Below are 13,828 nucleotides of genomic sequence, written 5' to 3' on the forward strand. Positions count from 1 at the left end.
AGTACAGGTGTAGAAATGAGTTGTAAAAATGTCCTGTGTGAATTGGAAGAGCTGAGTGTCTCGAACATGTACAGAATATCACAGTTAAAGAGATTCAATATTGGAGAACTAATTTTGTTACGTGAGCAGATACAGAAAAAGAGATACTGAAAGCATGTAGAAGAGTGGTTCATTTTAGAAAGTTTGATGAAAGAAATATTAAAGTAAATACAGGAATACCTAGTTTTATTGCATTAGGCTTGTCTGGCATGTTGTGAAACCATGCTTGAAGAGAAGTAAAAGCCTGGTATGACTAACTGTTCCCCGATTTGTGGACTTTCCCTATTGAACTGTAGGAACTTTCCAGTTCCTCTTGGTTTAGGACTTATAGCGCATTCCTGTTGAGCAATGGTAGCTGTATAGTCTGGAGGTGGGGAAAGGAGTGTTAATTTTCCCAAAGCACAACGTATTAAAGCAAAATGTTACTACTATAGCTGGGATTTTGTTTTGTAGGTGTCAGGAAAAGCCGTAGCGGAAATGGTAAGGCCAGCAGGCACTGCTGCGACGGCCAGAATGCTGTTCATAGCCACAGAGGGGTGCTGTTTATCCAAACAGTAGGAAACTCATTCTTCACTCTGCAAAGGGAAGAAATGGCATTACTCAAATTTATTGAGTTGGGGGACGTGTTTTCCAGTGTGCCGATTTAATCAGAGTTCCTGAAAGCCTTTTTTTCCTCACGAGTTAGTATTGCTGTATAGACCAAATCAGTGGCTTTTCACAAGGAGGCTCCGTTAAAGTACAAACCCGGGACAAATACCATCTATTTTCTGATGCTTTCTGGTGCTCAACCTGCTGACTTAAGCAATATGCAGTTTTTATTGTTCTAATAACTGCACCATATGGATTTTTGCATACAGCTGATGCATGTAAGGGCACTAAGTCAGCACACATTACAGCTCATTCTTGTTCCATGCACCTGGTTTCAACTCACAGCCAGTGGCCAGCTCCCATATTTGCACATCTGAAATTAAACTCTGCATAATCATTAGATATTCAGTTGAGCTGATTGTTGTAGCATGGATGTTTTAGCTGTGCTGAGTTATCCTTTTGGAGCATTTATTTAAACTGTTGCATTCAGCTGCTTCAGAGAAAGGAATCATCTTTTATAGAAACGTAGAATCACAGAACCATTTAGACCAGAAAAGATCATCAGCTGTTGACCTAACTCTGCAAAGTCCATCACTAAACCATGCCCCCAAGTGCTACATCTATACATATTTTAAATACCTCCAGAGGTGGTGACACTACCACTTCCCTGAGCACCCTTGTTCCAATACTTGACAACCCTTCACCCCTTGTGAAGAAATTTTTTCTAAAAGCCAATCTAAACCTCTTCTTTCCACCCTCCCTTCCTCACATGTACAGAAAATCTGAATTTGTCACTAACTTTCTAAAAATAACTGAATTGTTTTATTCCTTATGTGCCTCCCCTCCTTTCCCTGCCCTGACTATTTCAAAATATTAAGATAAACTAAGCAAAGGCCATAGCAGAATAGAGTAACTGAAGCTTTAAGACGTTATTGATGTGTTCTTAAACTCTTAATTTTTACACCCTACCCCTCCCTTGAATTGGAGATCAAATCTTCAGCCACAGAAAAGAATTTGACAGGTAGTTAAATGTGGGCAAGGTTTGACAGTTCGATCTGCATTGGAAGCTCACAGGAATAAGCTTCTCTGTTTCTGGTTTGGGATGAGACATAAGTGACTATTCCTTAAAATTAGTGTTGTCTGAAAAGATTTCTAGTTTATATAGCACAACAGGAATTTTCCTGTGAGCTGTAAGATGAGTCATACCCATTTTAATGAAGAATGTTGCATAGATTTTGGGGACCTACTTCATTCTTTGTTGCCAGTCTCTTGCAGGTTGGCAGGATTTGTCTGGTCATTAATGTGACTGATAAGGACGAGGTATAGCAGGAGGATGGCAAGGTAAAGCTGAAGGGGCTGAAAGTCCTTTCCCATTCCAGAAAGCATTATAGTCTATGCACATGGTGAAGGAGTATAATAGTCTCCTGATTCCAGCTTCTGTGTATTTCCCTCGAGGGGCAATGAGCTGTCCTCCTGAGCCTCTGTTGTCTTCTACAGTGCCTTAAAGCAGGTTAATGTCCTCTCTCAGAGAGTCTTGTCTTCCGTGACAGCAACTCCAGAATGTGCCACTGAGTGATCCTGGGAGAGGCAGAAGCTGCTCCAGGTGCTCCTTTCCCAGTGCACTTGCTTCCCAGCCAGTTCCTTGGAACTAAACTAAAACAAGTGATTTTGTCCTGCCATGGACCTGTACTAAAAACACTCAGGAAACTTATCAGAATAGGTAATTGGTGCTGGTGGTTTTTGGGGTGCTTTTTTGTTGTTGTTTTTTGTTTGGTTGGTTTGGATTGGTGTGTCTCCCCCCCTTGGGAATATTTTATTAGCCCCAGAATTATAAAATGGGCAGTCTGTACCTCTTTTCTAGAATTATCTTTCCACCCACCTGACCCCCTTCATGCCCTTCCCAGCCAGTATCTTTTGTCTCTTGTAGAATGACAGGCTCTAGATCCCATCTTGTTTAGGGCAAGGAATTGAACTGTGATTTTTCACAGCTTGCAAGAGTCCCATGTGAATCCCATTACTGCAGTGTTAGAACATCCCACTCGCTGCTGCCACTCAAGGACTACTTGAGTGTTAACTTGTAAAATTTCAGGAGAGAGTCAGTGTAACCCTTGAAGGTCCCACAGTATTAATGACACTGACTCAAATATTTGCTTCACAATGGGCACATAGAGAGCAAAATCCAGTCTCAGATACAGGTCCTTCCTGAAGGACCACTTTTTGGAGATTCCAGCTTGACAGAAACACCTCAAGGGGATTTTATTAGGGAGCCATAAAATCTTTATTGGCATTTCCTTCTGCTTTCTGCATTTTTCTTGGTTAAAAAAAAAAAAAAAAAGTTTTGTTTATGCCAGTCCTTGTGTTTCAGCAAATATAGTGATATTAGGGTTTTCATTGCTTCTTAAGATGGCCAATTTTTATTAGTTTCCCAGAGTTTAGGCTAGTATTTAATTATATTTTCTCTGGCTCCCACAGATGCTTGGGGCTTTGCTTTCTGGATATTTGATTTTTTCTTTTATATATATATATATATATATACACACACATTAAAAAAGTCATGCTCTGCTTGCTGCTAGATAACACAGCACACTAGCAGCAGTAAACATGGTTAGCTGTTGTGTTTGGAGGGCTGCTGAAGAGTGTGCTGACCCAGTCATCTTGAAGACTCCTTTAGTATTTATATGACTAAAACACCAGTTGAACATAAAGTCCGTCCCTCAGTGGCGTTAGATATAAACAAGCATTGGGCAAAAGACTCGGTTTTGAAGCAGAACCTGTTTAACATGAGGTGACTGGACACTCTTCCAGCTGCACCAACCATGCAGTAGAAGCTGGGTTATTTTCAATCCCAGCATGTGGCTCTCTTCTAATGAACTGGCTCAGCTGAAATTGTCATCGTTTCATGAGGCCGAAACACTGGAGCTCAGAAAACTTCCTCATAATTACAGTTTGGGGAAACAGACAAAGCCCAGTCAAAGCTGTATTCAGTGTGAAAACATCACTCCGGGTGAAATGGTTTCAGTGACAGAGAGCTTCTTACTTTGGGCACTCTTAATTTTACTTCTCATTTAGTCAGGCACAGTTCACTGTCAGCTAAAGTGCAGTGGACAACTTCAGTACAATTTCACCATGATGCTCCAGTGGTGAGAACCTGCTGTTTACTCACACTCTGCATCCTAGATCCTCCTACAGTTTCCCCCAGTTTGGTGTTTCTCTTACAGGGCAGTGGCCAAGCTACATTATGTACCGCTGTTGACAGAGCTGTGGCCAGGGCCGGACCCAGACCTGCTCATTGGTATATTGCTTCATTCCAAGCGTCTGCATCTGTGAAACAAACACTAACTTTTCTTTGACCGGAATTTTATATCCCATTCTGATATAGTCTTACACTTTAACAAAATCTCTAATGCCTTTCAAGAACTTCTGGAAATACAGCTCATTATAATTAAACTGATTTCACATGTTAGGGCCATACTTACCTACCTCAGGCTTCCTGGTTTTAGTAACAGGCCAGAAACTTTTCAGGCTTTTAATGTCTATTTCTTAATGTTAGCAGAATAGAATTGCTCTTTAGAAGCACCAAAATAATTACCAAAATTAACAGTAATTGCTTCTCTTCCTTGCTGGGAACTTTGCACTCTCAGTAGCTTCCAGGTCTGGTAGAGCTGACTCACGGCAGTTTGGCCCTGATTCTACTCTGAAATGTTTAAATTATCTTAAGCGCTGTTAGCTCCCTGGTGTCCAGGACAGTCTGTCTTCTGAGCAGGCTGAGGTGTTTTTTCCTCTGGTTTTTTTTACTCCAGACAGAACTTCCCTCATGTCTGAGCTTCAGTCTTGTTCATTCTGCCTGTGAGAACAGTCACCTTTGCTTTCAAGCAAAATTTTGACCTTAGATCTCCCTGTATTGAGGTTGTCCTCCCAGGATGCTGCAATGTTTTCAACCCCATCTAGATTTTTATGTAAGACTTCTCATATGCTTTGTCAAAAATATAATTTTCTTTTATTTTTACCCCATCATACGAGCTCTGTCCTATTATTCTCATTGTGGATGCTTCTGTCTCATTACCACCTCACCCCCTCTTAATATGAGTTTTCAGTGCATGTAAAGAGTGACTATACCATAAAAGCTGGTGAGTACATACCTCAGGAGAAGGCAGCAAAAGCCATCTTGGACATGTACTTACCATCTCAGAGGTTTCTTTAGTTATACCAAACTTTTGCCCAAATTTTATTTCACCTAAATTCTGTCAGTGACAATTGTCACTTTAAGGCAGCTCTTTTGCTTTCTGGAACTAGGCATAAGAAAGTGAAGGTGCTTTCCAAAATAACCCTGGAGAAGGAAAATAGGACACTCATAAGGTTTTTAGGCCTTGGATATTTCCTTTGGGAGAAAGACATGCTTTTTCCTCTCTTAGGAAAGTGAAAACTGTGTGTCAAAGATATTGGTAGTTCAGGTGGTTTCACCCCAGAACTTAATGTTTAATTGGTGCTCAAGGGGAAGCTCTTCCAAAACAAGAACTAAGAATATTCTAATGGTGGATGAGGTTACTTGCAATATCACAAGGCAATGTCTCACAGTTTTTTTGGGGGGGAAGTCTAAATAACTTGTGTTTTGCCTTGTCTTGTTCAAAAGGAATTTTAAACCAGAATTTTTGTTTCCTGTCCTCCCTAATTAAACCACTGCAGACTATTAGTATCTCAAAATCCATTTCTGCTTCTATCCTCCACAGAATCAATTCCAATGCAAACACCTGCTGGGAAAGAAGTGGCACATGACCTTAAGCAGCTCCTTTCACCTTGAAGTTATTGCTAGTTATCTTCCCAAGTTCCATTTACAGAGAAGCAGGCCTTGGCATGTCAGGAGCTTAACTACTAATTCTTTATTTTCCCTTTATTTTCATGCAGTAGGAGACTCGGTTACTCAGAAGGAAATTGCATACAAATCCAAGTTGAACATTTCATGACCTTGCATGGCTCTAGAAATACCCAAATTTTAAGAACAAAGGAGTTCCTGCAGGTTCTTATTTGAGAGATCTTATCTTCAAGCTTCTGCTGGTAGCAGCAAGAAGCCAGCAGTCTGACAGTTGTAGAGATTTTGTTTACATAATGCAAACTGGAAAAGGGCTCGCTTGGTTAAATAAATAAGACATTCATTTTATTGCATACAAAACCTCTATGCTACAAGCAATATTAATTAAAATATACTGTTCTTACTCTTTTTTGAAGGATGGATTCTGATAAAAATCTGCTGCTGTAAATTTTAAGCAGAGCCACTGAGTCATGAGTAATTTTATGTTGTTAGTCTCTTAATTCTTTCTGGTAATGGAAGGGTTCATTTTTACTTGGCTTTAGCTCAGAGGAATATATGCAGTCACTGGGGCTTGCCCTACTGTTAATGAAAGGAAACAGGCACCTTAAAGGGACAGATAAATTATATCTAAGAATAGCAATGTTCTTGTTCAGACCTATGCATGAACAGTGTTATAAAGGTATGGGCGTAACAAACAGCAGCAGCTGCTATTATGCCTCATAATTGGAAACTCAAACAGCACAGACATTTTTCCAGGTTTTTGCTGAAATCCAGTGGATTTTCAAGAGTGTGGCACTGTGTAACCTTGAAGAGTTTCTATTCTCTGCTCTGATACAAACCCAAGCTGTTGAGAAGCCAGGTCCCCTGTGCAGGGAAGTTTCTGGAAACGCAGGCCCTGTGCACAGTAGATTTTGGCCTGAAGGCAACACCAAGTAGAGTCATGCACACACAAGTCCAGAAAACACGTGAGGAACAGAGCTACAGCACACAAATCTTGAAAAAAGCGGTATTTATTTTAAAGTACAACCCAAAGTTGTATCTGTAAGAAATGCACAAGGTATCTTGTTTCTTCCACAAGTCTTGGCTGTGTGCATTTCAGTTCAACTTAAAAATGCATTCAGGTTTACAAATGTACAAACAGCACAAAGTGTATTACAGTCTCAACAGAATGCTCTTACATTCAGCCACTTTGCTCTTAAGGTTTTGTGTTGGATTTGTTGGTATTTTTTGTTGATTTTTTTTCCTTTTTACATTCTTACAACCTGTGTTAACAAAGCCTTATTTTAAAAAAATACTCTGCATTTTAGCACAAAGTGCTTTTTGATTTTAAATTAGAACTTGGAGGATAACACTGGAAAAAATTTAAAAAACCAAACCGGTACTTTTCATAAAAGTATTGCATGCCAGGACCATTTTATAGTTCAAATTGTTTCCTAAATAAAGATGGCAAATGGTAAAATATGAAACCAGTGAAACTGTTCATATTTACAGGCTTCAGCTGTAGTTGGGATTTGTGACCACACCCAGACTTTTTCAAGCTTATCTGCAATCTCACACTACCATATTGCAGGACAGACTTTAGAAAGGAGCAAATGATGAAAGCATGACTGACAGGGGGAGGGGGGGAGGAAGTAATGACCAGCAACGGTCTGAAAATGATGTTTCAAAAATTTGCATTCAGAATTGTATCGTGACCTGTATAAGAGTTCTTTCCTTTTACTTAACTTCAGTTTTCATGAGGATAGTGTGAATTAGACCAAGGATCTGAACTTCTCCTTCCAATCGTTGGGCTCCAAATTCTCCAAGGATTGTAGGTCTGTCCCATGTCTTCAGCAGGATTGGCAACAGTGGCAGCAGCAGGTGGCGGAGGAGCAGCAGAGGAGTTTTCACTACCCATGAGATCGATGCCTGACAATGCATTTGTTGGAGTGGTGAAAGGAAGGCCACTGTTGAGGTTACTTGACCAAATGGAACTGCTGAACGGAGTGGTGGACCACAGGCCACTGGGGTTGCCAAGGATTGACTGCAGTAAAGACAGAGCCAGGTAAGTAGCAGTTTGGTAACCTCTATTTTCACCTTGTTTATAGCCCCCCTGAAAGAAAAGTATCTGAGCAGCAGCAGCAGCAGCAAGCCTACTATGGAACCCCTTCTGTCTTCCCTGCAACATGGAGTTCTGAACTCCCTTTAGGAGAGCTTTCCCACAGGAACCGCACTCCGATGTAACTGAACACGTTTGGGAGCTTCCCTGCAGAGTGCAATCATATTATAGGCTTTTAGGCTGTTTTCATTTGAGCTTTTATATCCCCATACCATTGCTAATTTAAGCACTATGAGTATTCAAGCTTCAAACACACAAGGGCCAGAACACTCAAGCTTAAACAACCTAGTTAGAATGAGGTAGATAAACATAGTCTTGAAAAACCAACAAATTCAAGTTGCAATGGACGGTAACAGCAAAGTCCTTTTATGATTTTTTTTTCTTTTCCAGCTGTTTGCAAACTTATCTCCCTGTATTCAGACATTTCTGTTTTGGATGAACCTACCTGTGTTCAGCCCAACTGTACCTCCCCCATATTCCTAGTATATACTTTCCAACCCCCATCCAAAACTTCTCCTGATGAGGGGAGAGGGGATAGGAGACCTAGCCATTTATCACTGAGTTCCAGTAAGTTTGTCCTGGCTCAAGACACTTGGAAGCCTCTGATGTGGTCACGGTGCAGATGCAGGTGTGCTGCATCATGTCACAAATGCATTTGGGATGCATAGGACAGGTACAGAAAGCCTAGAGAATACATGCAGGAATGAACAAGGCCCAGGTTCTGTCAATTGCTTTATTAAAGGCCAAACAGTAGCAAGCAACAAGCAGAGGAACCTAACCCGTGGTGTCGGGGAAAGTGATACCCAGAAGTAGCCAAAGACAGAGATGGGAAAGGCTAGCATAACTTTCATGCTAATATTAGCAGAGAACCTGCTACATGTAGGCTTAGCACACCACATATCTCAGTGTCAACAGATTTAATGTACATATGCTGTAAATTCAATTTGCAAATATACAGTAAACTTGATACATCCCAAAGGCAGTGGACTTGTTGAGTAACTGCTGTTAAGGTACATCCTTATGTTTGGATTTACTAGGCGGAGAGATAGGGTACCCCTTCCCAAGATCTCTGCCCCTAGAAAACACACACTAAAGGTTAACCAGTATCAGTGTTCTCTGCATCTGGAGATTTAAATTAAAATCTCTTTAGGAAAGAAAACAAGGTAGACTCTGAAAATTTCTTCATGTCAGGTTTTTATTCTCTCCTCTGGAATGAAGAAGATAGGCTCAATCTAATCATACCTGATATGGGTTGGACGCTAACACAATATCAAAAGGTCCTCACAGAATTTGCTACCGAGCGCTGGACAGGAGCTTTGAGCATTACTTGAGGGTTAACCCAGCCAATGTCATTAGGACTCTTTGATATCACTGAGAAACAGAGCCAAATCAGGGTGACAGTGTATTACTGTCACACAAATAAATGGTTATATTTATGCTATACAAGCATTAGGCTACTAAGCATAAAGCAGGAAACACTCACTCTGCTGCACAGGCACAAACCCTAACACACTAAAGGTCCACCCTATTATGGGAAATAAATCAGAAGCAACCAGGAAATGAGCAGAAAAGAAGAGTGCCTGATATGCCCTTTGAAGGCTGGTAGAGGAAGGTAAAAAGTGGCTGGCAGGCAGAACTACACATGGGGAAACAGAAAAGGGGAGTAGGGGAATGTGGTTAGAAAGAAACTTGGATAAAAGTACCAGCAATGCAGTCAAGGCTGAGGGGAGACAGGACCCGGAAGTCAAATGCTATTTAGTATAGAAGCACAGTTGTGCAGAAAAGGGGAAAGCAGGAGTTAGAATAAGGAAGGAGAACAATCAAAATCAACTCCCCTGAAACCTTCCTAGAAAAGAGGGTAACACAACAGCCACTGTCTAAGTGCTGTTTGCAACAATGGCTTTGGCTCTGTGCCAGAACAGAGGAAAGGGCAGGGCCCTGGCCTGGTACCTGCTCTCTTATTGAGCATTTAGAGCAAGGAGGCCCAGTAATAGGAAAAGCCAAGCTTTCCCGTTCTGGCTTGCCATAAGCATTTGAAAAAAATCACTGTTATTAGAAAGGTTTTGAATGTTTCAGTCAGTTTGCTGCTTCTTGTTTATTAAGTGACCTTCTCCTTGAATAAGCTCCTAAAATGTCTCCTCCCTACATCAAAGAATTTAAAGGGAGTAACTGACAATTCTTCTATACCATTTGTCTTGGCTTCTGTCTCAATGCTTCCTGAGGCACACTTCCAAATATTTTTCAGAAGCAGACAGGAAACAGGAGTTAAGAGCTAGAGAGCTTGTTCTGGTTGTCCTCAAGCCCTCCTTCCATCAAATGCTGATGAACCCTGCCCTCCATGTGACCAAAAACCAAAAAACTCTCCTTACATAGTTTTAGAGAGGTTCCAGCTCCAATGTAACCACATGACAAGGGCAGGATCAGTGAGTCTGTGTATATAAGAAGCTGTGTGACCTTCTTAGGCTTCCCCTGCCCCCCCGCTCTCCCCCACTCCATCTGAACTGCTCCCAGGTGAAGTAAACACTGCCTATTACTCACTACAAAAACATTTTCAGAAGTCAACATGAAGAATGATTTCTGCTGGCAGTGGAGGCAGCTGTTGCAGTCTAAGTTTTAGTCTGACAGAAGGATGGCACAAGGATGACAGTGTAGTGCTACAACCTGTAAAAGGTGGGGTTTTTTCTTCTTTTTCTATACTCAAGATTTCCATCAAAATTAGTAGTCAGTTTAAAGACTTCACTTTATGCTCAGTCCTTTAGTGTTTCTTCTAAGCTGAAAAGAATATATTTAAGGTCTTTTAGATAAGCTTTTTGGGGACATTTTGTTAATTTACAAGCAGGTGCAATGCTGGATTCAGAAAGCAGAATCAAAGTCTGAAAGTTATCATATCGGCTAATTTGCAACTGTCCCTCAAACTAGAAGTGACTGAGCCAGTGCCCAGCCATTGCACAGGAGCAGAACACCTCTTTCTAAAATCCTGAAATGGAATACACTTTAAGTGCTGCAAGATGCTCTCGTAAGAAGTATTTTTACGTGAATATAAATATCCAGTGTACGTGGATTCATCATCAGCAAGCAGGCAGACTTTGTCCGACAGCCATATCAACTTAACCACACAAAGATGAGTAGGTGTAAATTCCCTCTTCCTTTATTCTTCAGTTAATTTTTTTCACCTCCAAATCCTCTGAATTAAATTAGATGGAGATACAGAACAAGTTGGTAACAGTAATAAAACACTGTATTTGGACTGAATACTTACTGCAGTTGTATGAGTTGGGGAACTCGAGCTTGTTGGCCAGGACGGTACAGAGTCTGGAGCTGAAGGATCCCAGATGGATGATGGAACATTATTGAATTCACTCCAGTTTCTCTGAACATCCTGCCCATATGCAGATCGAGCTAAACCAAGTTTGCTAAAAACCTCTAAAAATAAAATGAAATAAAACTGAGTACATTACTCTTACTCTTTTTCCAAGAATAACACTCTTCACAGTCATTCCCCATACTTTTCTTGCAGGTCCTGCTGCAGTGAGATTAGAAGAGGTCACACAGTAATACAGATCTCATGTCATGTGGCTGACATCAGACAGTGGCTACAAAGTTAGTCACGGTTATGGTGGAGAAAGGGTTAAACACTTGCTGTGTATAATTCAGCACAAGCCCAAGTGATTGTGGACACACTCAATTCTGGATGCAGCAATACTGAGAGTCCTAGCAGTTCCTGGTAACAAGGTAACTACAGGTGGAGCAGGTGACTGGGCTGAAGGAGCCTCTAATAGTGGCAGCATTCATTGGCCTCACAGCACTCCCTTCCCAGGTGACTCCTGGTAGGAGGCAACACTGGTGGTGCCCCATCCCCATCCTCATCTCTGCTATGAAAAGGAGAGGGCAGCACCAGCAGTCCCAGCTTGCCTCTTCCCTGCACATGCAACTGGTCCCAGGCTCTTACTGGTGTCCCTCAGAGTCACTGGTGCCAAGGGTTGCTGATGAAGATGAAAAAACTCCACAGCAGCAGCATCTGCCATTGTTTGCATTTTTCAGCAGACATACAACTTTTTCAGTAGATAGCATTTTTCAGCCGACACACTATCCATTTTGCAGATGCCACATCCAAAGTTTGCTTTGCTTATCATCTTTTGCAGCTGCCTTAAAACACACCATGCATCCCCAAATACCGTATGGAAATCTTCCCAAGTACACAGAGCATCCATGCCCTGCAATATAGCCTGCCTGCCCATCTCTGTGTCATTTACTAAAGGTTTACCTAAATATTTAAATACAGGAATTGATTGCTGGGCTTAGTGTGCATCAGTTCGTTGTACAGCTATACAAATACTGGATGGAAACACAAGAGGAAAGCAGCAGGTCATCTGGGGCCATTGCCTCACTTACAAAGCAATGGTTTTATGCAGGTCTTTATGCTCAGGAAACCACAGGCCTACTGGCACTCTTGTGAGACCTACAGTAAAGCTTTGGAGGAGGGAGGGGAAAAGACTAAGAAAAAAATTCAAATATCAGAAATTCCCAACTCAAGAATTTCCAGCCCATCAAACACTCAAAGAATTTCCACTAACACTTTCTCTGGACTGAAACACAGAATATATCACCAAATTCTTAACACACTTTCCTACACAGTCTTCCCTTTTAGGTGTGAGGATGGGAATGCTGTCTGCACTTAAGACTATGCAATGGAGATACACCATTTCTTTACCTGTATTTGAATATGGAACAATATCTGAAAAGGAAAACTCACCTCCAGTTAAGTTAAAAGAATGTCCAAATGCAGAGAATGAGTTGAGAGGCGTGAAATCGGGACTGCTGGGATTGCTGATAGGGCTCCACAAACCCGAACTACATATTACGGAGTAACAGGAAAGCAATACACAACTTATTAACACAGTACTATTGACAACATTAAGTTACTGACCTATGTACAAATGTATATGTACAAGTGTGTGTATATACTTAACCATATGTATTTAATGGTGATTGAGAGTTATGAAATCAGCTTATTTTTGTTTCATAAGGGATCTCAGTGAAATACCATTTTCCTGTGTATACACCCACCTTGGAGCAACACAGTAATACAGACACAGTGTCTTTAATCTGTAGATTGAGCATAAACACAAATTTGAGAGCAGCTCTTTTGAACAGTTTTTCAGCAAACTCACAGGGTCCAAGCCATAGCGCAGTTTTTTTGGCAAGCAGGTAAAAATTAGAGCCACTGAGAAGGGATACAAATGCTCACGCTCTGGCTTGTGGGCAAGTTTCTTGTAACTAACATGAGTTAACTGGAACCAGTGAGAAACATTCACAAAAACACCCCCTCTTCCCCATCCAACTTCACTCAGAAAAACAATTCCTTTGCATATTGAAGCTTGAATTCAAGTCTCTTACCTATTCCACAAAGGTTACCAGACACTGCTTTTTACAAGCGAGATCAAGATTCACTGCCAAAATATGCCAGAAAATACACGTGCCTTGGGGAACATGTCTGAGTGTAGCTGTATTCTGCTCCTACTCAGAACACAAAGCCCACTGATAGTTCTGATCTTGGTGTTAAAATTGGGAGTGAAAGGTATTGCTGTACAGCAAGATATTCTGCCTGTGAACTATTTCAAGAGACCTTGGTACACACTCCTCAGTATTGAGAGAGCCAAGCTGATTTCTCATTGTTCAAATGCCTGAGAACACAAGATTGTTGAGTTACTAGCATTGTGTAAGGGGAAGTTCCTATCACATGCAGAACATCCTTCTTTCTAGTTTTGAGTCACTTGCAATTTCTGAACTTTTACGCAAGGTGAGAGATGCTGTGCTCAGGCTTTAAAAAATAGCTTAAAAAAAAGTAACCAGAATGAATTCTGTCACTCCCTTCAAAATGCCATTAATAGCTCACAATCTTCTTTTCTAGGTGCTCAGGTATTTGCCTAGAGAATATAAAAATTACCTGTCAGAGCCATCACTGTCAACAACTGTGTGGGAAATGCTGATATTGCTGGAAACATCCATCTTGCTTGGAGAAGCCTTTGGTAAACCACTGCCACCTGTAAGAATATGTATGTAAAAAATGAGTACATAAACCCTAGCAAAATAACAGAACATTCAGGAAATATTGAGAAATATTTACAACTCCAGACTGGTTCTGTACCTGGGCTCTTGTCATAACCTGCAGCTACAGCAGCAAAAGTGGGGTTACCATTCCTGCCTGGAAGAGAAGCTGCCTTTGACAGCTTATGTTTGGTACCATTAGCCTGCTTGCTTTTCGTTTCACTAAAAAGAAGAAAAAAAAAAAAAAA

General features: G+C 41.0%; 1 protein-coding gene across 1 annotated transcript in view; it reads right to left on the minus strand.

Moving 5' to 3' along the window:
• Positions 1-6,426: 6,426 nt before the first annotated feature.
• Positions 6,427-13,828, minus strand: part of TMEM131 (transmembrane protein 131) — a 92,285-nt gene continuing 84,883 nt past the window's right edge. The window contains exons 37-41 of the mRNA XM_032680677.1: positions 13,681-13,802; positions 13,480-13,576; positions 12,286-12,383; positions 10,792-10,955; positions 6,427-7,457 (exon numbers count right to left, since the gene is read on the minus strand). Coding sequence (XP_032536568.1) covers positions 7,161-7,457; positions 10,792-10,955; positions 12,286-12,383; positions 13,480-13,576; positions 13,681-13,802 — 778 coding nt within the window. The 3' untranslated portion in view covers positions 6,427-7,160. The remainder of the gene's footprint in view (positions 7,458-10,791; positions 10,956-12,285; positions 12,384-13,479; positions 13,577-13,680; positions 13,803-13,828) is intronic.

Source organism: Chiroxiphia lanceolata, chromosome 2 (assembly GCF_009829145.1).
Source record: "Chiroxiphia lanceolata isolate bChiLan1 chromosome 2, bChiLan1.pri, whole genome shotgun sequence".
NCBI lineage: Eukaryota > Metazoa > Chordata > Aves > Passeriformes > Pipridae > Chiroxiphia > Chiroxiphia lanceolata.